The 25,839-nt window shown below is 39.3% G+C and overlaps 2 protein-coding genes and 1 pseudogene across 4 annotated transcripts in view; 1 reads left to right on the forward strand and 2 right to left on the reverse strand.

Moving 5' to 3' along the window:
* Positions 1 to 9,862: 9,862 nt before the first annotated feature.
* On the reverse strand, positions 9,863 to 11,305 carry LOC132230783 (high mobility group protein B1-like; annotated as a pseudogene).
* A 247-nt stretch (positions 11,306 to 11,552) lies between these two features.
* LOC132230782 (proline-rich protein HaeIII subfamily 1-like) lies at positions 11,553 to 25,819 on the reverse strand. The gene is made up of 2 exons (XM_059688785.1): positions 25,597 to 25,819; positions 11,553 to 14,425 (listed from the first exon to the last, which is right to left on the reverse strand). Exon 2 carries the CDS (start codon positions 14,265 to 14,267, stop codon positions 13,464 to 13,466), a length of 804 nt encoding a protein of 267 aa, XP_059544768.1. The 5' UTR covers positions 14,268 to 14,425; positions 25,597 to 25,819; the 3' UTR covers positions 11,553 to 13,463.
* ARHGAP29 (Rho GTPase activating protein 29) overlaps positions 13,775 to 25,839 on the forward strand; it is an 85,765-nt gene continuing 73,700 nt past the window's right edge. Inside the window, exon 1 of one of the 3 annotated variants that reach the window (XM_059688772.1) lies at positions 13,775 to 13,917. Coding sequence is in view for 1 of the 3 variants with exons in the window: in XM_059688779.1 (XP_059544762.1) it covers positions 13,905 to 13,917 (13 nt within the window). In the remaining 2 variants the exon portion in view is untranslated. The remainder of the gene's footprint in view (positions 13,918 to 25,839) is intronic. The other 2 variants (XM_059688779.1, XM_059688775.1) reach the window with 2 other exon arrangements.

Consider the following 25,839-nt stretch of genomic DNA (forward strand, 5'->3'; position numbering starts at 1 on the left):
ACCAGAAACTTTTTAGGCTTGGCATGAAAAGGGTAGGCTTTGGATGTCTGGGTACCAATTATGCACAGTGAGATGAGATGAGGATCAGTATAGATTAGAACCTAACCAAGAAAGATTCAGATGGGAGCCAGCAAGAACACCCGAGGCTCAATGGGACTTATGCCAACTCATAGGAGAAAGAAATCAAGGACTGTTTTTGGTGAGACGGCCATGTTAGCATGCCACTGTAAAGACTGTGAATAGTTGTATTCTTTCTGGAGACCAAGTAGTAATATGTAGAAATATCCGTAAAAATATGCCCAGCCTTTGATCAAGAAATGCTACTTTTGGGGATGTAATCTAAGGAAATGAGGATTAGTATGCATTTAGCTTTATGTACAAGGAAGCTCACTATCATGTTATTCATACCCAAGAAAACTGGACCAATATAAACATTCAATGGTAGAGAAGTGAACTGGTTAAAGTAAGAAATTTCCAGAAAATAAGCTAGTATAGGGTCACACTAGATCATGCTGTTGAGGAATCCTATATGGCATGGAAAAATCCTCATGCTATAAAATGCTACATGGAAAAAGCAAAAACAAAAGAAAAACAAACAGAAGTAGAGAGTGGCATATATAGAGTAATTTTGTGAATATATCTACACACACAAAAATGGAAAGGAGGAATACTAAGACATTAATAATTACTATCTTGGATAGTGATATCATAGGTTATTTAAAAATTCTACCAAATTTTAAAAATGAGCCTGCATTATTATAAACATAAACATACTGTGTACATCCAAAGGGAATTAGGGGTGAGATTTATTTCATTGAGGTTCTCTGCCTCCTTATGTGACACTTCATAATTGGCTTCAAAATTACACACGTGCTGCACATGGTTTGCAAAGCTTCTACTATATTTAGAGCACTGCTGTTTCTCATTACAAACACACATTATAGACACACAACACTCTAAATTTTTTACTTCTAAATTATCGAAATCTTGAATTCTGTTGAGATGTAGCTACACTTGACCTATATGAATAACACAGTAAAGCCAAATGAGACCTAACCTTGTTGAAACAAGCACAGATATTTATTACTGCATTATTCAGTGGGACCAGTGTTATCATAGCGCATGTGCCTGGATTATAAGGTGTGCCAGAGCTTCTGCAGCAAGTAAATCGGGAAACAGGAAGCAGCAGAGCTGGGGATAAGAAGGACTAGCCAAGCTATAGCAATGAGCAGTCCAGGAGCCCATGTCCAATAAGGGACTGGGTACTCGAATCACTGGGATGCTAATCTAAATCTAACCTGATGGAATTCAGCAGTGGCAGATGGTGGTTTCATGAGCTGGTTTTTAAATGTTTCAAGAAGAGAGACACATTTCGCTTAGTTAATGGTGAGATGAAGAAACTAAGAAGATGGTATTGTAGGGATGTAGGATGTAAGTCAGGGAATACTCTTAACAGCTGCAGAGACCAGAACATCATTTAAGGACTAGAAGTTACTTTAGTAGAGTGCAATGCATCGTGGATTACCCTGGGAGCCCCTGGGCACCCATCAGCCTAACTCTAATGACATTTTTACAATGATGCAGCTATTCTTGGTTGTTGTTTTTATTGTTCTTGCCACTTACTGACAGGGACAATAGAGATTCTTCCTCATCCAATTTGAGGCAGACCCCAGCAGAGGTTAAAGTAAAATGGAGATCTGCCCTTAGAGAAATAAAAGCTGATAAGGCTGTCAGAATCATAGTCTTGGGAGGGAACATGAGTCAGATAGCAGTCAGACAGGGCACACATGGGAAAAGGCTCCTATATAATGCACATTTGAATGCTTGTGGCTCACCCAGGCTTGGGACAGTGTAGCAAATGGTGGTAGATGGGTGGCTGACTTCCTATCATAATACGTCTTGGTCGGTATTAGCACAGAACGAGCCATATTGAACCAACACACTGGAAGCCTCTGGTCCCCTGTAGAAATTCCACAGATGCCTTTGCATTATATAGGGAGGCAACGTTTCCTCTCTGAAGAGTTTACTCGTTAGCTAACATTGGGCCAGGAAATACTTCTTGAACATTTGACTTGGGAACTCTGAATTTAAACATTCAATGTGGATTTAACCAGTCCATCCTAAAAGAGCATTACAGCATTACATGGTTTTCCCCCCTATAACATGTGTATTAGTTTCCCGTGGCTGCTGCAACAAATTACCATGAGTTTGAATGGTATTAAAAAGTTTTATTCTTTCACAGTTCTGGAGGCAAAAAGCCCCAAATCGAGGCATTGACAGGGCCATGCTCCCTCTGAAGGCTGAGAAGAAGCCTTCCTTGCTTCTTCCTAGCTTCTGGTGGTTGCCAGCAGTCCTTGGTGTTCCTTGGCTACAGCTGCACTGCTCTAATTTCTACTTATCTTTATCTGGCCATCTTCCCGCTGTGTATGTAGGTCTCTGTGTCTCTCTTCTTATAAGGATTTCAGTCTTCAAATTAGGGCCCACCCTCATCCAGTATGACCTTAATTTAACTAATTACATCTGCAGAGACCCTATTTCCAAATAAGGTCACATTCTAAAGTGCCAGGCAGACCTGAATGGGGGCGGAGGTGGGGGGGGGGGGCGGGAGAGGGGCAGTAGTCAACCCAGTACAACATGTTTTCCCAATCTTTGGTCAAATTAATAATGGAAATAAAATCCTATGTTTTTCTTAGGCTCCATTAGATGAGGTCTATTGGTTACTTATATCTCTAAAATGGATACAGGATGCAGAACAGACTGAAATCATGAAACCTTAGGTCTTTGACCAGCTGCTCATCACCATTATAGATTCTCAAAGGATCTGGGTAGAACCACATCTGATAAATGAACACTGCTTATGATCAACTGGGACGTTGGCTCTTAATCCCATGGAGCACCCCATTCCTAAAGATTTGGGCTTAACCACTGGGCCTCTGGTCTAATGCCCTGAACAAAGGCAAGAAAATGACCCAGAATCAGGACTGTAATTTTCCATAGTGACAAGTGTTCAAAAAAGATTCACTCAAATAAATAAATAAATAAGTCCCAACTGAAAGAGAAAGTTGATCTCTCTACCTTGGGAAGCAGCAGATACAGAGAATAAATTCATGGATTTTGGAGTCAAGTTTGACATGAGTTCAGATTCTGGTTTCACCACTTACTTGGTAGGTGACCTTGTTCAAACTAATTAGCCTCTTTAAGGCTTAGTTTCCTCATTATAACAATGGAGATAGTAATATCTTCCTCACAGACTTATTGGGAAGAGTAAATGAGAAAATCTATGTTGTGCATTAAGTATATGGAAGTGCTAGCTATAATCATTACCAAGGTCTAGAACAATCTGTCTAAACTGTTCATATCAGGCCTGCCATCTTCTGGACCCCACACTGATTTCTACTGGAATTTCCTAGAGCAAGAAGGCCTTCCCTGTGTGTGTGTGTGTGTGTGTGTGTGTGTGTGTGTGTGTCCATGCGCGCGCGGGGGGCGGGGGGGGGGGGGAGCAGGGTGGCACTTTAAGACCCTCTGTCACCAGCTATGTGAGAGACAAGTTCTCCAAAAAGCCAAACCAAACAGCATGCTCATCTAAGCTAGAGGTTGTAACCTGGAGATTGCAGACTTGGCAGCTCCCAGGCCAGATTCTGCTCCTTATGAAATTTTCTTGACCTGGACAAATTTTTAAAAAATTTGGAATTTGTTGGCCACATTTAAAATTCCAATGATGTTTTATAAAGCCCAAATTTCTGGTTTAAAAAAAAGATAAATCAGACAATGCTATGCCTAAATTTTCCCATGACTAAAGTGCCTTTACACTGTATTGTTCAAATTGGCACACTTTTGAAAGTGAGAGGAGGCTCTGTTAATAATTATGCCTGAACAGGTATTAACTCAAACGCCTGAGGCAAATTGGGATACCTGGTTGGTCACCCTACCTCAGTGGTCTGGAGCTAAGTAAGAAAAAATTTCCTCCTGCTGGGAGTCTAGCTCTCTGTGTGCCCCGCCTCTAGGGTCTTGCATTTTCAATCTCTATTTTAACACCTTTGAATATCACACCTAATAATTGGTTCTCTGTCACCAGAAGCCAACATCTCTGAGTGGGGCTTCTGTCATCTTCTTTCTCTAAGGAGGAGTTAGGGTGAGCCATCAATCAGTACATATGCCAGACCTCATTCCGGTGCTATCAGTGATTCTGATAGAATTTCTAATAACATAGCAATTCCTGTGTAATGTCATTAACACTTTGTCATCTTCCTGTCTCTTATTAATGAATTCTTCTTTTCATCTATAGGGCACATATCATTGGGTTATGTTACATGTGTCACAATAATTATTTAGAGACATTGCAAAATTCTTGAAGAGTTTTCTGAATCATAAAACGATTTGTTTGAGAGGAACATAAACAAATTTTTTGAAAATTCTTAATTTTTAAGGAGTCCCTATCCAAAGAATGGATTGTATTCCAAAAGTTTGCTTGTAGATCTAGCATAAAGGAACAACGTTATTGCCTCCTCACCCCACACACATATACAGATCCAAAAGAAAATGTATTATATGTATACAAAATAAATACACTACAAAATATCTAAAGATTAGTACTGGATACTGATCTATCCCTGGGTATTCGTAGTTGGAACCCTATTTGAGAACGTTCTAAGTGTTTTTTGTGGGTTTTTTTTTTTTTAAAGCCCTCACTCTTTAGAAATTCTGAACCAAGGCCATTGGTAGGAGAAATAACTTACTAAAAGGGTTTGGGGGACATTCTCCTCTTCTGCCCATTTGTATGTTTATTCATGGATTGTTTGTAGGATAGATACAATCGGTATGATAAATATCAAAACTCTTTGTTACCTAGAATATTTAATAAATACAAAAAATGTCATTCCTTGATCAAAGTGGATTATTGGAAATCTACAGTGTGGAATAGGACTACTTAGATCTGGTGAGTGCATTGGAAAGAGTCCTGCTTGAAGAGACAGGTGACCTCACTTTAAGTTCAATCTCTGCTATTAACTTGTTGGGCAACTTTGGGTAAGTAGCTTACCCTTATTGAGATACAGTTTCTTGTGAGAAATCTGAATGAGAATGATAACAATAATTCATATTCCACAATTTGTCTTGAAGATAAATTGAAGTAATCTATGTATATGATAGAGTTTAGTACCCTGTGAAATGCTATAGAATCAAAAATAATAGAAAAGTAAATTAATGCTTATTGAGCTCTTATTAATGAACCAAGAATTGTGATGGGGTTATTATTATTAACTAGCCACCAATACTAATGGTAGTAGCAGCACTACTATCCTTAAAATTGCCAATTTCATTCCTCCTGTGTTGGGTACAAATGAAGAGACCAAAGCATCTCATCTACTCTGAGCAGAAACCAATCAGCCGCCTCCCACTGAAAACACTTACATGACACCAGTTTTGTAAACACACTGCCTTCTGATTTTAATGACAATATTACAATGGATATGATGCTGCATCCGGGCCCACACCCCAGAGTAGGAGTGATATTGATTCATTGAAACTTGTGAATATTATGAAGACAAAATGCCCCACTTAAAGATTTGGAGAATGGCAACTTTCAACCAGACTTGGATTTAATTAATAATTCTATGGGGTGGGTGAAGAAAATGGTCTTGGGTCCAACTAGAACCCATTAGTGGTACTATTTTATGCCTAGAACTTAACTGGTATTGTGTGTTTGTTTGCTGCCATAACAAAATACTAGATTGAGTGGCTTAACAGAAATTAATTTTTTTCAAAATAATTCAGTATCCCGGAATCTAAAAGTCTAAAATCAAGAGGTTGGCATGGTTGGTTTCTTCTGAGGACTCCCTTGGCTTGTAGATAGATGACTGTCTTCTCCCTGTGCCTTCACAGGGTCTGTGTGTATCTGTGTCCTAATCTTCTCTTATAAGGACACCAGTCACTTTGGATTAGAGCCCGCACTAATTACCTCATTTTAATTTAAGTACCTCTTTGAAGACGCTATCTCCAAATACAGTCAAATTCTGAGGTAGTGGGGTTAGGCCTTTAACATATTAATTTTGAGGGGACACAATTCACCTCAGAACACCTTGTCTGATTAATCAGTGATCTACCTTGTTCTCAAGAAAATTTCTTAGTGGTCTCCATCTCCTTTACATTTTCTTTCTCCCCATAGTCCTTCCCTGCCCCCACCACCAAAACCATGCAGCCCCTTCCGTTTTCAGAGCATTTCAAACACTCATTCACAAACACAACATTCCTGTTGGCATTGGCAGCTCCATTCCAGAGACTTGCTGGTATTCAGAAAAGTTTGTATAGATTGAGATACCACTTTTCTGTGAAACGTCTTCAAAGAGTCCTAGGATCCACTGTTCCTTGGCCCGTATTCTAAGCTTCTACTTTATTCAGTCTGTAACTCCAAGATGTATATCTAGACCTCTTATCTACCGATCTACTCATTTCCTTAAATTCTGTTTTCTTGGTAAGCTGGTTTTATCTTTTAGTCATTTTTCCAGCATGAAACTCTTTTTTTTCCGCCCCCCTCTTAGTTCTTACTCATTAGCCAGAAGCAAGTCATTAGAGGCTGTCTTGGTCTTGTTCATTCCAACTAAGAGTATCGTCTTAATCTACTCACCGAAGGGGTCTAAAGAAATTTCATTTTGCAGCCCAACTCAGGCTAACTTCTAAGCAGGGCTACTTATTGTCTTGATGTCTTGCTTGCCAGTCCATCTGTTCTCCACCCTGCATGTACTAAGCTGATGGTTTCAGTGATGTTACATAAGAGGTATTTCATCAGTCTTTTGGCTAGAAGGATATATAGTTATGCTTGTGACCTCATATAATCTAGTACCATGTAGCTCCCAGATGAAATTAATTACACTGATGAACATCTTCAACTGAATATGTCATCAAGCATAATAAGGATGTCAAATCCAACCATGGCCAAGGATGTCAATCCATCAGTGATAATCAATATTTTTCAAGATCTTTGAAGCAAAGTTTTATCGACATTTTGAGGCACCAATTTTATAGGATTATTAATTCATAGTGCTATTTTTCCTGTATTTTATTCTTCTAGTTTAGCCCGACATTGTCAGGTATTAAAATAACTTTGGAATACAATTATTTATTTATTTATTTATTTATTTATTTATTTATTTATTTTGGAATACAATCATTTAAATCTAGGTATCTCAATGATGGATAATAATAGTTCTTCTGATACTGTGGAATGTAATGTCCTCTTGAATGAACTTAAGAGGAAACTTTGCTGAAACAGGTTTGTAAAACTAAATATTTTTCAACTTTTACAAGCAGTCACTTCCCAATCCTCTGGCAAGCATGCCACAGGCAGCCAACCCTATATAAATATGCAGTTAGAAAGATAAACACTCATTAAAGTCCCTAGTGGTAGCATTGTTTCTCAGGGTTCAGCAATATTTGTTCAGTGGGTAGATAAAGAAAGAGATTAGCAATGTTTCCATTGAGCTCTATTCCTTCCTAATGCCAGCCAGCTTTTTCCCTAAGAGAAAAGCTGTACTCCGGGCATGTGTTCCAGAATGCTTCAGGACAAGTTTTTACTTCAAAAGCAAACTAGCTTGACTTGGTTCCATGTTAAGCCACCCATTTTTTCAAGGGCCATTATTTTTTACTAACGTAATATGTCAGAACTCCAAAATAATAAAAGTAAATTTGCAGTACAAATTTCATATTTAAAGATGTTAGTAGAGCTTATTTACACATTAAACTAAGAATGACACAGATAGGTGCACTGGTCTAACTTCATAAACTCACAGGCATTTGAAGACTTTAATCTATCAATTAGTGTGGAAAGACCCCTGGTCTTGGTTCCCATCTAATTAGGCCAAGCACTAACTGTGATTTCTGGGAAAGCTGGCTAAACTTTCCTTATAAAACAAAGGAACATGGAGTAGATAAGCTCTAACATCCCTCTGTCTCTGAAAATTATGATATTTTCTTGGTGAAAAACAGATCTCATCTTCCCATCTCATAAGGTTTTCATGAGGACCAAATGACAAGATGTACCCCCAGCATAGTGTCATCCATTGAATAAAATACACAGTTGAGGGGTGGCTATATTTGCTTTCTTATCTAATTAGCACTTCATAGAATAAATGAAAGAAAAACAATAGCAGAAAATGTTTACTCCTCACTTAAGAGAAGGAAGGAAATAATTTAAGATCCTAGAGTTATTTATGGTTCTTGCAGGTAAAGATTGGGTGAAGTAATTAAACTTGGCATGTATTATGTTGGTTACAAGCAGCTGATGTAAAATCTTTGTCAAACAAAGCAATATGGTCCTTTTATCTGATTAAAACTTTAAAAATATTAACAAACTAATCTTTTTAAAAGACAAATTTAGTATTTAGGCATATTTACTGTTATTTTCTTTAAACCTTTCTATTTATTGATTAACGCCAAGTTCTTTTCCAAGTACATTGGTGAACAAAACAGGCAGAGTCCTTTCTATCACATAGCTAACATTTTCACACTGGTGTGGAAAGATAAAAAAATATACAAATACACTAATAACTATACCAAGCCAATAGAATGGTAAGTGCGGTGGCAACATTTAAAGCAGGGGAAGGAAGATAGGGAGAAGCATAGAGCGAAATGCTGTTTTCTATGGAGTGGAACATGTCAGTGGTATGGAGTATTTGAGGAGAGGCTAGAAGGGAGCAAAGAACAAGTCACATAGATATAGGACAGTGGTTCTCAACCTTCCTAATGCTGCGACCCTTTAATACAGTTCCTCATGTTGTGGTGACCCCCAATTTCATTGTTACAAATTGAACATAATTAAAGCATAGTGATTAATCACAAAAACAATATGTAATTATATATGTGTTTTCCGATGGTCTTAGGCGACCCCTGTACAAGGGTCGTTCGACCCCCAAAGGGGTCGCGACCCACAGGTTGAGAACCGCTGATATAGGAGAAGAGCCCATCCCAGGCAGATGGAATAGCAAAGGCAAAATCCCCCAGGCAAGAGAGCCCCTGGCCCACGTGGGGAACAGCAAGAAGGCCAGAGAGGCAGCGGAAGAATAAGAGGAGTGATTCTCCAGGAAGTTTTCCTAAGAAAAGTATGGTCAAACTTATCTTCATCTTAACACTAATTTTCTTTAAGTCTAACAGAAACTATTGAACTTTTGATCTCTGCTGAAGTTTTTCATTTGTATAATGGGGATGATACTAGTACCTCATAGAGCTGTTGTGACTCACTAACTGTAAAGAATAATTAAGATAGTATCTAGCTCAGAGCAAACCATGGGAGGCTAGTTTTTTAAAATAAAAAAAATTGTGTTTACTTAGAAGCATTCAGAATGTCAACAAAACATCTGCAACTTGTTTTTTTTTTTTTGGGGGGGGGGTTTTGCAATTACAGAGTGGTATTTATTTTTGTGTTTTTTAAAAATTTAAATTCTTTATTGTTGAAAGTATTACATATGTCTCCTTTAATTAACAGAACAATTACTTTGTATAAGCTATATCAGACACAACTGAAGATGAAAAAACGACCCTCCCATATATAACTAATTTGTGCTGTGCACCAACAAGAACCTACTTTAAATTTCCATGCCAATGTACCACCCCTATACTGTACCAGGCAAGGTTAGAGGCTACTGAAAATAACACCAGGACAGGGCTATCTAAAGACACATTGGGTAGTTGTGTTAACTATACAAAAAAGACACTGTACAGTTTGAAACAAATCTTACACATCCTTAAATTTCATTTTTTTTTTCTTTAAAAGGAGTGAGTTGTGTACAGGAAGATTAAGTGCTTTATAGACAAGAAAAAAAAACTTCCATAAAACCAACAACTTCTCCTTCTTCTCCTTCTCCTTCTCCTTCTCCTTCTCCTTCTCCTTCTCCTTCTCCTTCTCCTTCTCCCTCTCCTTCCCCTTTCCCTCCTCCTCTTCTTCCTCCTCTTCATCTTCCTCCTGTTCCTTCTTTTTCTTGCTTTTTTACAGCTTTGACTACTCCCCTTTTTTTTGTAGCAATATTCTTTCCGTATTTCTCCTTCAGGTCAGCAGCCTTCCTTTTGTCAAGCTTGTCAACTGCAGCAGTGTTATTCCGCATCTCTCCCAGCTTCTTTGCAATATCACCCATGGAAAAGCCAGGATGCTCTCCTTTGATTTTGGGGGGATACTCAAAACAAAACAAGAAAAAGGCCAAAGGAGGCCTCTTGGGTGCATTGGTATCCTTTAATTTCTTTTTTGTTTCCCCTTCAGGAGGGATATGTTTTCATTTCCCTTTCATAACGGGCTTTGTCTGCCTTTGCCACGTGTTCATATTTCCCTTTCTCCTTAGCAGATATGGTCTTCACCTCTCTGAGCACTTCTTAGAAAACTCTGAGAAGTTGACTGCAGCATCTGGATGCTACTTCTTGTGCTCCTCCCAGCAAGTTTGCACAAAGAAAGCATATGATGACATTCTGCCTCCGGACTTCTTAAGAATCTCCTTTGGCCACATTTAATTACTTTTCCTCAGTAAGCACACAGTAGTTGCCCAGAGCCCGTCCAGCTTGCACTTGCCCCAGCCCTGTTCTCTATAGAGCTCAATGTACTGCAATGGCTGTCCATGGAAGGCTAGTTTTTATTGCTATCATCATCATCATTATCATCTCTTCATTCACAACAATATCAATAATTCAAATTTTAAGCCAATAATATTATTTTGCACCAACCATTGGGATAGTTTACCTACACACGTTGTTAAAACACTAAGTAGGATCATGGTACATAGTGACTCAAGCACAGAGATTGATATTATCAAATGTCTTACCGAGAGCTTAAGATAATAAAAACAACAAAACAAAACAACTGGGGTTTGAAATTTAATATGTTAATCCAAACATAAAATTAGTATGATATCATATCCATACACTCAATTGAGTTTTTCTTTTCTTCAGCCTACATTTCCTCTCTCCTCATGACAACACAGAATTATTGAATGTTTGCAATGTCTTTCACATTTATGTCCAGTATGTGGTCTGAATTGATTCCTTGTTTCTCAATTACTAGCATCATGGAATCAAGATTAATAACCTGCTTGGTGAGTTTTGTCCAGTTTGGAATCTGGTGTCTTTGTACTCATTGTGGCCTGTCGGGCTCTCCGTGATTCTTTTTAAATGCCCCAGCAGCAAGGGATAAAAGGCAGCTACAGCGATGGGGAGCCTACCTGCCTTTGGGCCACCCTTACCTGATTGCATTATTTCAACTCCTCTCCAAGGCATTTAATCATGGTGGAGGAGAGCCTGAAAACGGATTTAAAGTTCACTAGTATAATCCCAGTGCTTACAGGGGTGGGCAAACTTTTTGACTCGAGGGCCACAATGGGTTCTTAAACTGGACCGGAGGGCCGGAACAAAAGCATGGATGGAGTGTTTGTGTGAACTAATACATGTTAACACTGCTGCTGGTGAAGGAGCGGAGGGGAGAGCAAGAGAACCCTCCGCTCTTTCGGCTCCGCGGGCCGGATAGTACAGCTGAACGGGCCGGATCCGGCCCGCGGGCCGTAGTTTGCCCACGGCTGGCTTAGAACAATGCCTGGCCCATTGGAGGTACTCAATATATTTTTGAACAATGAGTAAAATAGGTCTGGTGGATGATTTTGCACTCTCCTAAACAGACTATCACTTAAGTGTGGCTGAGAGGAAGAGCACCTATCCACTGTGCTCTCCTGTGGGGTTGGCTCCAATCCCTACTGTCCCTGTGGAGCACCTGCCTGCATTATCAATCCCTTCACCTCAGGGCACAGTGACTTGGGACAGGCTTTGCCTCAGGCAAGTGGTTTTGAAGCCATTCTATTTGGTTTCACCAGTTAAACAAGTTGAGCAGAGTTTATGGTAAAAACAAACAAAAGCAACACATTTTGAAGGATTTTTATTTCTTGGCTCACTGGTCATTCCCTCAAAATTTCTCCAGTAAATACTTAGTCCCTTCTATACCAGACATATACCTATGCAACATAATACTGTAGAACTTCACAATCTAATTAGCATAAATAAATGCTACCAAATAAAATACTTATGAGAATCACAAGTACCACAAGAATAGGATTGTATGTACCATATAATGTCAAATGGGATGATTGATTTTTAGTGAGGAGAAGAGGAAGGCTTCAGCAGAGGCAGTATTACTTCTATCATGGAAAGATCAAGGAACATTTCAATAGGCAGTGTGGTTATATGTTATCAATAAGTACTGTAATGATAAAATAATACTATACCACCTGTCCTAAATGTTTAACTATCAATCCAGCATCCATTATGCCTCTGATTTTAGTTTGTTTGTCTGTGATTCTTTGTCCTTCAAAGCCATGCTCTTGAGCCATTTTAACCAAGAAACATTTATATGTAAAAAACAAGTTGGTGCATAAGGGCATGTGCTGGGACACGTTAAGCACCGGGTCAGTCACCGGTGACTGACACTATACTTTCCGTACAGAAGACAAAATAGGCTGGGCGCTTAATGTGTTAATAGAATTTTGTGCCAGAATTTCCCTTAATTCTTTCTTTTCTTTACCAAACACATGAGCCACCTGTCTCAAATAACATATGTTTGATAGTCATTCTTTCTCAGTTAATAATTGTATTTATTTTGCAAAAATAAATTGCCATCTTTCTCTGTTTTAAAATATCATATCCTTCCAGAGTAAAAAAAAGAAAAAGAAGAGTGGGTACTCTGGCTGGTGTGGCTCAGTTGGTTGAGCATCATCCTGTGCACCCAGTGATTGTGGTTTGATTCTTGGTCAGGGCACGTGCTGGGCTTGCAGGCTTGACTCCCAGTAGGGGCAGGCAGGAGACAGCTGATGGTTCTCTCTCATTGATGTTTCTCTCTCTCCTTCTCCCTTCCTCCCTCTCTCTAAAATCAATAAAAAATATATATTAAAAAGAATGGAGAATATGGCCGATGTTTAATATATTTTGAAAAAAAGTTAAGGGGAGGTTGAGATGGAGGAACTTTTCCAAATTCCCTTCCCATAGTCTTACCCATTTACTCAACTAAAACTTATGGAGTGCCTGCTATGTCTCAGCCTAGATGACAGGAAGGGTATTCTTGGCAGAGTGGGTGTATTACAATATATACTCTATTATTCAAGAGAAACGCTGTACTTTTTTTATATATGTTGTATGATCCAAGTTCTATATAAATGCTTTAATTTTGGTTGTTGGTGAGTACCATTACTTAGGGGCGCATTTACTAGTAAATAGCAAGTAGCACAGTTAGGGGGAAATTCAACTAGTATTTATTGAGCAACTTCTATAAGCCATAATAGTTGGATAATTTAGTTTCTGAAAACGACAAGATAGAAAAGAGTGGGGCAGTTTTAAAGTTAAGCACGAAATATATTTTTGTTCCATAAGGGTGGGGGAGGAAGGCAGACAAAAGTTGAAGATTCCCGACTAGACTAGAAGGAATTCAAAGTGTCCACCTGGGAAATCTCCACTTACACAACAAAGGCAGAAGACCTGCTCCGGGCTGGAGGGTGCAAAAGGTGACTTGTTTCTAAGGTTCGCTTCTCTGGTCCTGCGGCAAACCGCACCGTCTGGCCAACACCTCTGGTGTTGGGGACTCCCGCGCTGTTGACAGCCGGCCTCCCAGCGTGCCCGAGCCAGAAACCGCCCCACCTGCTGCTGGACGCCAAGCCCCGCCCACTCCGCGCGTGGGCCAATGGGTTGGGCTCCAGGGGCGGGGCGAGGCAGGGGGAGGAGCGAGGCCAGGGGCGGGGCGGCGGCGGACAGCGCGGTAGTGGCGGTGGCTGCAGGGGCGGCGGCGGCTTGGCCGAGTGTCCGCGGGTCGTGGGGGGATGGGGTCTGCGAGCTCCAGCCCTCGGCGGCGGCGGAGGCGGCCGTGAGTGTCGGGCCGGCGTCCGCGTCCGGGACGCGGGATGGAGCGCTGCGGTGAGTGTGGGTCGGCGGCGCTCGCTTCGGCCGCGGCTGCGGCTCGGGGCTGGGGTCACGCGTGGTGGCCGGCCGCGAGGTGCGGTCCAAGGTCCGGGCGGCCCACGCGGTGGCTCCGAGCGGAAGCGGTGCGGCTGCGGTCTGCGCTGGGAGCCGGGCCGGGTTCCTTGGGGCTCCCGGTCCTTCGGGTAGGGGTTCGACCCGAGCCTTGGGTGCGCCGGGAGTGGCCAGAGCCGGGAAGTCGGGAGGGCGCGAGCCGTCGCCTCGCGGGCACTGCGGACCCCGGACGGGCGTCCCGAGTTAAGCGACGTGGCCGCCGGGAGAGACTCGCTGGCGGACTTCCACCCCATTCCGGGTCCCGCCGAGCTCCCTGCAGCCCCTCTCCCTTTCCTGGCCGCGCGCCTTCCTCCGCCTCCATCGGAATGCGGGCTCCTTCCCCCTTTCCCCGCTGGGTCTTCACATTCGCCTTCCTCACTTGGGATCACTTTGGGAAGTTTGGTGGCGTTTTCTGAAATTTCAGTCCGACAAATGCAAAGACTTAGATAAAGTAACAAACATTTCTTGTTCCATGTTTACTTTTTTTTTTTTTAATCACACTTCACCTCACCTAGGCCTCTCGACTGTTTATCATTTGCGGGGTGGGGGGCGCACGAAAGGTGGAAAATTACTCTCATTCCCTTCCGATCCGAGTGCCCCCCCTCTGGGGCGTCCATGTCACTTTCTCCATACCCTCCCCTCTACCCCCACTTCTCTCTCTTCTCCCTGTAGCTGTCCCTTCTCCACCCCTCACCACCCCCGCCCCCTGCCTGTATCTATCATTTCCCAGCCTGGGCCCAACAGCAAGTCCTGTGCTTTGCAGAATAGGAATTGACCCGCGGAGGATTGCAGCTACTACCAGGAGAGAGTATCCTTGCGAGTTTGTTTTCTTAACCGCCCCAGGACCTCATGATCCAAACCTCGTTCTCTGGACGGCTTTCCTTTGGCCCCAGAGTAGCCAGGCACTCTCCTTGTCTTTGAGACCCTCTGACATATCCAGAGTCTATCTTGCTTTTTCACCCCTACCTCTCATTAGAGACAGAAGTGACGTTTCGTTATCATCACCCCGTCCCCCTCCACAATGAGTTTTTTTCATCTTCTGTGGATCTTTTTGGGGAAGTTAGGAGGTGCTTTGTGAAAGTTCCAAGACTTAAGTGGAACTGAAATAGCCAAGGAGCGTTTGGTTCCACATGTACCCTTTCCTTTTCTCCTATTCAGATTTGGTGAGGGGGTTTCCTCTCCACGAAAAATAATTTTAAATGAGATATGACAGTGAATATTTAGAATGAAGAAAGAAATCACAGCAAATACTACGACGGTCTTGGAGATTTAGATCTCTTTCTTCAGAGATTTCTTTAGGCAGTTTGCCAGAAATGGGTACTTAGAAATGCTTCCTGATTGTAGGAACTGTGCAAGTGAGGAATCTTGACGCTTATGTTTCATTAGCTTTTATGGTACAAATAGCTCTAGTCTTCTCATTCTGAGAAGAGTTTACGAGTGAACTCAAAGGAAAGTGATAGGCCTGGGTAGAAAATGTTTCAGTTTCCACATTGGCAAGAAATAGAACTTTGGCTGAGATGAGGAAAGCACTGTTCAGGAATCCGTGATGGCTGGTCATTCTCACTCTGCCCACCTCTCTAAAATAGAACATCCACCTATTTATCAGTGCCTTCTGTAAAGGCCCTTTAGCTAGGAATTTGGACTTCTGCAACCATTGCTGTTGGTCCCGGGTTACATAGTATGTTGAACAAAACTCATACCCAGAAGGCACCCTGGAAGGATTTGTATTGGTGATTCATTTCAGCATTCACTGAGACAATTCAGTGTGATCCCATTCTATGTTAGGGTCCCATGGAAACTTTCAGTCTCTTGGGTAGAAGTAGACAATCTGAATAAATAGGACCTAACACATAATATCTTGGGTTACCCAAGAAATGTATGGTGAATGTCTGTTGGGAAAGTAGGGGGATGATTTCTTTTCAGTGGAGAGAATGAAAAGGCTTCTTAGACGAGGTGTTGTTTTGTATGAGATTGAAGTTAAGAAAATGTCTTTAATAAGCACGGAAAGTAGAAGAGTCCTTCTGGCCAGAATTGCTAGTTATGTCTAATGCATACCAGGATGTCACTGATCAGCTTCCATGATTCTGCTTTGAAGACTATTTCGTTTGTTTTGTTTATACTTTCCTACCTTACCTATAGCATGATGATGAGCCACAACACATAAAGACACATTTGCATGTAATGAAACAAGGAGGTTTAAAAGGAAGGTTAGGGACTCATTTTGGTATGATGAGGATTTTTCTCTTCTTTGTCTTTATTATTGCTCTAATAAGCAAAAGAGCCATTTGATGATACTGCCTCCTAGATAAGAATTTTTCTTTTTCGGAAAAAGAGGAACTATTCAAAAGGATTCTGTTATACTTTTACTTATAGTTTATGGAGTATTCATTGAGCACCAGCATGACAAAAGATTTTTACATATGTACTTATAATGACTTTTGACAAATGTATTCACCCATGTAATCACCACCAAATCGAGATACAGAACATTTCCATCACTCCAAAAAGTTCCCTCATGCTTATTATGGAGCTCTCCCCCTTGCCCCCCATAATCCCTGCCCCTAGGCAACTGTTGATGTTTTTTGTTACTAAAGATTACGTTCCATCCTTTTTAGAATTTCATGTAAGTGAAATCATGCAGTATATGTTCTTTTGTGTCTGGCTTCTTTTGTGTAGCATAATGTGTTTTAGATTCATCTATGGTTTTTGATATATCGTGAATATTTATTAAGTAGTATTCCATTGTAAGGCTATATCACAATTTGTTTACCCATTTATGTGTTGGTGGACATTTGAGTTGTTCCAGTTTTTTTCTATCATGAAAAAAGTTGCTATGTACATCCTGCTTTGAAGACTATTTTGTTTGCTTGTTTATAATTTCCTACTGTACCTATAGCATGATGTCAAGTTATTTAGCACCATTTGACTGCCAAAGGCTTATTTCTTGCCAATGTGAGGACTAAAACATTTTCTACCCAGTGTACAAGTTTTTGGACGAATGTATCTTTTCATTTCAAAATAGTAGAATTGGTGGGTTGTATGGTAAATGTATGTTTAACTGTATGAGAAACTGCCAGGCTGTTCTCCAAAGTGGTTGTGTACCTTGTGTAGCAGCAATGTGTGAGCATTTTAGTTGCTCTGCATCCTGCCCCGAATTTAGTATTTCAGTTTAGCTAAAATTAAGAATTTTAGTAGAATTTAATGGTACCTCATTGAGTTTAAATTTGCATTTCCTAGATACTAGTGATGTTGAGCACTATTTCATATGCTTATTGCCCAGTTTGTATCTTCTTTTGCTAAATGTCTGCGTATATCTTTTACTCATTAATTTATTGGGTTGTTTTCCTATTATCTAGTTGTAAGAGTTCTTGATACATTTGGATGCAGGTCCTTTGTCAGATATTTCCCCCCAATTTGTGACTTGTATTTCATTTCTTAATAGTGTCTTTCTAAGAGAAATTTTAAATTTTGATGAAGTCCAGTTTACTAATGTTTTCTTATGGTTCTTACTTTTTGTGTCTGAGAAATTGTTCCCTAGATTTCCTCCCATGTTTTCTTTTAGAAGAGGTATCCTCAAACTTTTTTTAAATGGACCAGATTGTAAATATTTTAGGCTTACAGGCTATAGCAATTCAATTACTCAGCTCTACTCTTGTAGCTCAAAAACAGTTACTGACAATACGTAAGTGATTGGACATGGTTGTGTTCCGTCAAAGCTTTTACTTATAAAAATAGCCAAAGAACATAGGGGGCTGGGTGGAGGGGCAAAGGGATGGAAAATGGGGACAATTGTAATACTGTCAACAACAACAACAATAATAATAAAAGGGCATCTGCCCCCTCTGACTCCTGAATTTAAAGAATTGATAGTTTTAAGTTTTATATTTAGGTCTATGATACAATTTTAGGGTATGCTGTGAAGTAAGTTGAGGGTCATTTTTTTTCTCAAATGTGGTTTAGCACTATTTGACTGCCTTTCTCTGATTGAATTACTTTGGTACCTCTTGAAAATCAATTCACTGTATATATGTGGGCCTATTTCTGGACTCTATTCTGTTATGTTGGTTTGTGTTTCTCTTTATATCAATATCACACTGTCTTCATTACTGTAACTCTGTACTAAATCTTGAAATCAGGCAGTGTAAGTCCTATGATTTTGTTCTTTTTCAAAATTGTTTTGGCTGTTGCATATCTTTTACATATTCATGTACATTTTCGACTTGGCCTGTCAATTTCTATAAAAATTCAGGAGAGATTTATTTGGAATTGCTTGAAATTATAAATGAATTTGGAGGGAAATTAAAGTCTTAACAGTATTGAATCCTCCAATCCATGACAATGGTAAACTTGTTGATTTATTAAGTTCTTTACCTTGCACTAGTTTTTTTGTAGTTTTAAATTTTGTAGATGTTTTATTAAATTTATTTCTAAAAGTATTTTTGATGTTATTGTAAATAGTATTAGTTTCTAAAATTGTATTGTCTAATTGTTTGTTGTTATATAGAAATAAAGTTGATTGTGGTATATTGGGCTTGTAGTCTGTGACCTTGCTATGTTCATTGTATGTCATTCAAATGTCAGTACAAGCCCATCCCCAGTTTTGACAAATTTATTTATAGGTGTCTTAGGATTTTCTAGGTATACAAACATGTCAACTTAGAATAAAGTGTTTTACTTCTTCCCTTTCAATCTGTATGTGTTTTATTTTTTTTCCCATGTTTTATTATACTTTCTAAGACCTTCAGTAACATTATTGATCCTGATCTTAAGGGGAAAACATTGTCTTTCATCATTAACTATGGTGTAAGCTGTAGATTTTTGGTAGATGCCATTTATCAGGTTGAAGGAATTCTTTTCTACTACTTTGCTGACTTCTTCAATCATGAATGGGTGTGGAATTTTGTCAGATCTTTTTTCTGCATCTATTGAGAAGATCCCCCCCCCCCCTACTTTTTTCCCCTATTGAATAATAAAGGAAGCTTGCATTCCTGGGACAAACTCTTTTTGGTCATAATGTATTATCCTTTTTATATATTGTTGGATTTGACTTGCTAATACTATGTCAAGAAATTTGGTATGTTTTTCTGATAATGTCTTTGTCTAGTTTCAGAATAAAGGTAATGTTGACCTTAGAAAATGAGTTGGAAAATGTTCCTATCTTTATTTTTTGAGAGTTTTTGTGGGATTATTTTATCTGATTCAATAGATTTCATCAGTGAGGCCATCTGGGTCTGCAGTTTTCTTTCTGAGACATTTTTTTTAATATATATATTTTTTACTGATTTTTTACAGAGAGGAAGGGAGAGGGACAGAGTTAGAAACATCGATGAGAGAGAAACAAACATCGATCAGCTGCCTCCTGCACACCCCCCACCGGGGATGTGCCCGCAACCAAGGTACATGCCCTTGACCGGAATCGAACCCGGGACCCTTCAGTCCGCAGGCCGACGCTCTATCCACTGAGCCAAACTGGTCAGGGCCTGAGACATTTTTAATTTCTTTAATACATATAAGGTTTTCAGATTTTCTATTTCTTGGGTTAGATTTGGTCATTTATGTCATTCAAGAAATTCTTCCATTTCATCTGAGTTGTTGAATTTATTGGCAAACTTGTTTATAACATTGCCTTGTTATTCTTTTAATATCTGTAAGGTCTGTACTGATGTCCCTTTTTTCATTAATGATATTAGTAATTTGTTTTCTCTTCGTACTTTTTTATCAGTCTAGCTAAATATGTATGTCTTTAAATGATTTCTTTCAAAGAACCAGCTTTTAGTTATGTCGATTTTTCTCTGTTTGTTTTCTATATCGTTGATTTCCACTCTTATCATTGTTTCCTTTCTTTTACTTCTTTTGTGTTTAAATTGTTCTTTGTTCTCTAGCTTCTTAAAGTGGAAGCTTAGATCACTGATTTTAGACCCTTTTTAACAAAAACATCTAAAGCTGTATATTTCTCTAACCTCTGCTTTCACTGTGTAAATTATACATTTGAAATGTGTTTTCATTTTCATTCAGTTCAAAATATTTTCAGATTTCCCTTGTGGAAACTTGACACATGAGTTAAGAATATATTTTATAATTTATAAATATTTAGGGATTTCCCAATTATTTTATTGTCATTTATTCCAAATTTAATTTTGTTCGGTCAGAAAATATACTGTATGATTTCTTTTTTTTTTTTTTTTGAGGTTTAAAACAGCTTTGTTTATAGTAGAAAAATGAAACTGAAATAAACCAAATGTTCTTCAAAAGCAGAAATATTTAAATTGAAGTCAATGCTCATGATGAAGTATTTTAGAGCATTAAATGAATTAATTATAAAGCCGGGATAGGCAAACTACATCCATAGGCCAACTACCTGTTTTTATAAACAATTATTTAGAAAATATACTGTATGATTTCAATCCTCTTAAATTTATTGAGACTTATTGTATGTATGATCCCATATATGGTCTTAGTGAATATTTTATGTTTGTTTGAAAAGAATGTGTATTCTGCTGTTGCTATGTAGAGTTTTCTGTACATGTCTACCAGTTGGCTGATAATATTGTTTAAATCTTCTATATCCTCTATATCCTTACAAATTTTCTGTTTTCTGTTCTATCAGTTACTGAAAGAAGATTGTTGAAATCTTAACTATATTGGATTTATCTGTTTTTTTCTGACAGTTCTGTCAGTTTTTGCCTCATATATTTTTGGAGCTCTATTTTTAGGTGCATATACTTTTAGGATTAAGTCTTTATAATGAATTGACTTATTTGTAATTATGAAATGTTACTCTTTATCTTTGGTAAAACCCCTTGTCTGTTATAATAGCACTATTTCTAATTTTTTGATTCATATTTGCATGGTCCATCTTTTTCTGTTGTTTTACTTTCAATCTATTTGTATCTTTGTATTCCAAGTCTGTTTCTTACAGTCAGTATGTAGTTGGGTCTTACTTTTTTATACAATTGGACAATTTCTGACTTTTCATAGGTGTGTTTAGAGTATATTTAATGTAATTATTGATATGATTGGGTTTAAATCTCATCTTGCTGTTTTTAATTTGTCTCATCTGTTTTTTTTTTTTTTCTTCTTTTGGATTAATTGTTTTGAAATTCCACTTATGTCCTCTATTGGTTTACTGTACCTTTATTATATATTTCTACTTATTATAGTACTAGAGGCCCGATGCATGAAATTCATGCAAGGGCCTTGGCCCTGGCACCTCTGCCTCGGCCCCGCCCGCTGCGGCTTTGTCTGGAAGGAAGGATGTCCGGAAGGACGTCTGGTCAAACTAGCATATTATGCTTTTATTATTACAGATACCTAAAACATATTATGCTATTTCACATATAATGTAAGAATCTTATTATATACTTTCATTTCCTTCCTCTCTTACTTTGTGGTATTGTCATGCATTTTACTTCAGTATATGTTGTAAGTGCTACAACACATTATGGAAATTTACAAAATGAGAGTTGTTTTGAAGCTTTATTGGGGTGAGTCTAGAATGCCATTTTTATTAGGGCTCGTTTGGATGTACTACTAACACATGCCTTTCTGGGATCTATTTGAGCGTTCAACAGGTCTCCCCTCCTGGTCTGGCTGATAAAAACTCAAGAGGTCTCTCAGCCCTGTGAGAACCATAGGAAATGTCCTGCTACATTTCCCATGGCAACCCATTCTTGTGGAATTTCTCCCTATACATGTGCAGCTTTATATTCAGCAAGAGAATTAAGGAGTTGCCTGTGCACATTTCTGGAGTCTTCTTCCTTCCTCTCTGTTACTTTGCCCTACAGATTTCAGCTGCCCCAGTCCGCCTGGACTATGATCTCTGTCTCAACAAGAGTACCGCACTTTGCATGGCTTTCCCCTTCCTGTGCCATGGACTAGACTGTGTCTCCAGGTGGAAAGTTGGGGCCATTGTAGGGTTTACCTCATTTATTTGTGATCCCTTCTCTCAAGGATCACAGTTTTGTGCTACCTGTAGTACAGTGTCTGAAGACAACATAGTAGAAGGGCAAGTCTGGTCTCATTTATTCTTGCATTTGATATATATATAAAAATTTAAGGCTTTTAAAAAAATCTACAGATTTTCTTTCTATATTTTTCTTGCAATTTATTTAATAAACTGTGTCTGCTCTATAAAATGGCTGAGTTTAGATTTTGCTGAGTGCATCCTGTGCTGTAATTTAGTGCATCCTCTGTCTTCAGCATTGCTTATAGAGTGTAATTGGATCTAGAGCAGGGTTTCTCAGCCTTGAGACTATTGACCACTTTGGGCTAGGTAATTCTTTGGGCGGGTTTCTCTTCTGTGCAAGTAGGCTATTTAGCAGCATCCCTGGTGTATAGCCACTAGATGTCAGTAAAACCTCCTCCTGAGTTGTGACAACCAAAAATGTCTCCAGGCATTGTAAGTCGGTTTTTAGGACCATGTTCTGTAATGAAAAGTAGGCTACCTAAACTACAGAATGAGTTTCAGGAATATGAAGACACCTACCTAGTAAAAATAACAATACTGTGTTAAAACTGCAGAGAACACATGAGAAAGAAGATTTTAACAATATATAAGTTGAAACTCCACAGAATGGCCGACTCAAGAGCAACATTAGAAAGCATAAGAATTTCTGTTTGAAAAGGAAATACTAGAGACAGTAATAATGTAAAATGGTAAAAAGCTCAAGTAGTTTCTTTTCAACTATATGTTTCTTCAATAATTTTTTTCTGCAACTTGTTGAATAACTTTTTAAGATGTCAAATTTCTACAGTATATGTACAGATGATTTTATTTTAAAAAAATACTTTACTGTTTAATTATTAACCAAGAATTTTGGACTTGCAGAAAGGTATCATTGTAATAACATGCTCTTCATACTTGTAACTTGTATGTGTGATATAACATTACTATAGACAAAATGTAAGTGGGGAGATTAATAATTTTTTTCAAATGTTTCCAAATGTCACTATCCTCCTTATTAAGGAAGAAGAATGGAGATGACAGAAAATTAACGTATTTTTTAAAACATTTAAGAGGAAGATTGGGATTGAGAAACCTTACTTAAAATTTAACCACCTAGTGTTCATTGAAGACCCATTTTGTGTCACATCCTATGCACAATAGTTGTCTGTTTTGAGATGGTTTAGAGCAGCCGTGGGCAAACTACGGCCAGCGGGCCGGATCTGGCCCGTTTGAAATGAATAAAACTAAAAAAAAAAAAAAAAAAGACCATACCCTTTTATGTAATGATGTTTACTTTGAATTTATATTAGTTCACACAAACACTCCATCCATGCTTTTGTTCCGGCCCTCCGGTCCAGTTTAAGAACCCATTGTGGCCCTTGAGTCAAAAAGTTTGCCCACCGCTGGTTTAGAGGTAGATTTAGTGGGAAGGGTTTTGAAAGTAACCCAGAGCAGCTCAGAGGGGCAGATTTTCCTCCATAACCTCCCTGAGAGTTGCCCTGCCACTACCTTCCTTGGCCTTCAGAATCCTTTCCTCTCTCCGCATTGGTGTCCTTCAGTTTAGTCATCAGTGGTTTCCATGGTGAGTGTCCATGGTGCATCCCTGTCCTCCAAACAGGAACATTTGTATGTTAGGTATATCCAGTATCTCCAGTGCTCTAGATCTTAGGTACGGCTAGGTTAAAGGCTTAATGGGTATGTTTTAAAAAATTAAGTCTATGAAATAATTGTAGAGGCCAGGTAATCAAGGAGCCTGGGTTTTCATATTTATCTCTTTCAGATAACAACCTAGGGGCCTAATAGGCTTCACTTCGCTAGAATTGTGTGTGAGAAGTGTCCCTCTTCCATTTCCCTGTCATTGGGCAGTCTCTATCTGCATCATTTCTCTTTGTCTCTCTTCTTGTTCTTTCTCCATCTTATTTTCTCTTTCTCCGCCTCCACTTGTCTCTGCATCTTTCTTGGTCTTCTTTCCCTCTGTCTTTTTCACCTCTCCACAACTGTTTCTTGCCTTCTCACATCTTTCTTTTTCTTTCACTAATTTTTCTCTTCCTCCCACCTGTGTGTTCTTTTCTGTCTCTTGTCACACCACTACCTCCATCCCACATACCTTTTCTCCCCTTCAGGACCTTGTTAAAGACATTGTCCGTGACATTGCCAGTTCTACTCTAATAAGGAAAACAATCCTCTCTATTGAGAGGAATAATGGATAGATAACACAAAATAATATATTTAAAAATAAATGTAAGGGGGTGTTTCAGGTTGAGTGACTTTCTCATTTTGCTTCCTGAAAATCTTAATTATCATTTAATCAGGGTTGCACTGCTCTCCCACCCCACTCTCCCTTTGGCCTGGGATCTCCTGATATCTCCTCTGAAGAGTTAGTTTCAGTTCAGGGCATTATCAGTTTCCATGGTGAGAGTCCATGGTGCATTTTTCTTTTTAAGTGTAGTTAGAAAGATAGTTGTTTTTGAGGTTTCCCGAGTATCTGTGACATGTCCTTGGTACTGTTGTGTTTGGGGTTTACAGAGGTAAATTTGTGTGGGTTGAGTAAAAATTTAGTGTGGAGCTAAAGCAACCAAGGAGCTCAGCATTTTCATATATATCTTTCCCAAGTAGCACTTGCTGGACCAAATTTGCTTTATTTCCCCAGCATTGTTTGTTGTATAAGAGTTCAAAGATATGAAAGATGTTCCTCATCTCTTTGTCAATGAGTATTTTCTCCCTCTCTTTACTTCACTTGTTCGCTCTATCATGCTCACTTCCTTTTTCAGACGTCTCTGTAACTAGGTAGTCTTTACTTTCTCATTCTTATTTTCTTTTTCTGCCTTCACCTGTTTCTGCTTTACTTGGTTTTTCCTCTCCCTGTGCCTGCAGCCCTATTTGTTTCTATTTCTCTTCCTCACACTCTTGTCTTTTTCTGCTTTCTCCTATGTGTGATAATTTTTCTCTCTGCCTCCACTACTATCCAGCCACCCTCCCCATATGCCCTTGGTGTCTCCGTTTCTCTGAATGTTCCAGCACTATGGTAAATGACATTGCTTGTTCCAGTGAGTAGTATGATATGGAAGCTTATGTGCTTTCAGCCCCTGCTGCTTTCTTTATCTTTCGAAGACATTTTTCTTATTTTGAGTGAGTTTGAGAGTGCAGTTGAAAAAAGTAATATTGCTCTAAGTCAGCGATTTTCAACCAGTGTGTGCTGTGGCATACTAGTGTGCCGCAAGAATTTTAAGAACATGCAATACCTATTTTAGTCAGAGGAACTGAACTCTTTTCCCTTAGGTTGTCAAATAAAATAATGACAACAGGCAACACAATAATAGCCATCTGGTGTGAATGAATAAAAATTATACCTATTTTTTAAGCAGATTGGCAAAAAATATATATTTTCGGTGTGCCACAGAATTTTAGTAGTTTATGTGTGCCATGATATTAAAAAAAAAAAAAAAGGTTGAAAATCACTGTTCCAAGTGGAAAGATTTCCCCTACAGAGGGCACAGTGGTTTTGAGGAAGTTCGTTCTTCTGAAAAGGAGTTGAGCCTCAGACCTGTGTTACACTTTACTTGTGTGGCGTCCTGCTTTTTGTTTTTGTTTTCTTAAAGGAGTTGGAGGGGGAGAAACAAGGTGGTCAAAAGAAGTACCTCCTAAGAAATGTAGACTGCTCCCCTTGAGAAACTCCCACTAGCCAGATCTAGGCCTCAGGTGACCGGTTCCGAAGGTTCGCTCCTCCTCGCGTGCCGTAAGCCCTCGGTGTTTCCAGTACGGAGTGTCGGACACGTGCGGTGCCTTTGGGGACGGTCTGCGGGTTGGTCTGGGGTTTGGGTGCTGACAGCCAGCGTCCAGGGCGCGAGAGCTGGGCGCCGAGCCCCGCCCCCCAGGGGTAC

This window comes from Myotis daubentonii, chromosome 3 (assembly GCF_963259705.1).
Source record: "Myotis daubentonii chromosome 3, mMyoDau2.1, whole genome shotgun sequence".
In the NCBI taxonomy this organism is placed as follows: domain Eukaryota; kingdom Metazoa; phylum Chordata; class Mammalia; order Chiroptera; family Vespertilionidae; genus Myotis; species Myotis daubentonii.

Excerpts from the sequence above, each read along its gene's own strand:
- LOC132230782 (XM_059688785.1), bottom strand. The coding sequence starts at position 14,267 with ATGGGGTGGAAGTCCGCCAGCGAGTCTCTCCCGGCGGCCACGTCGCTT.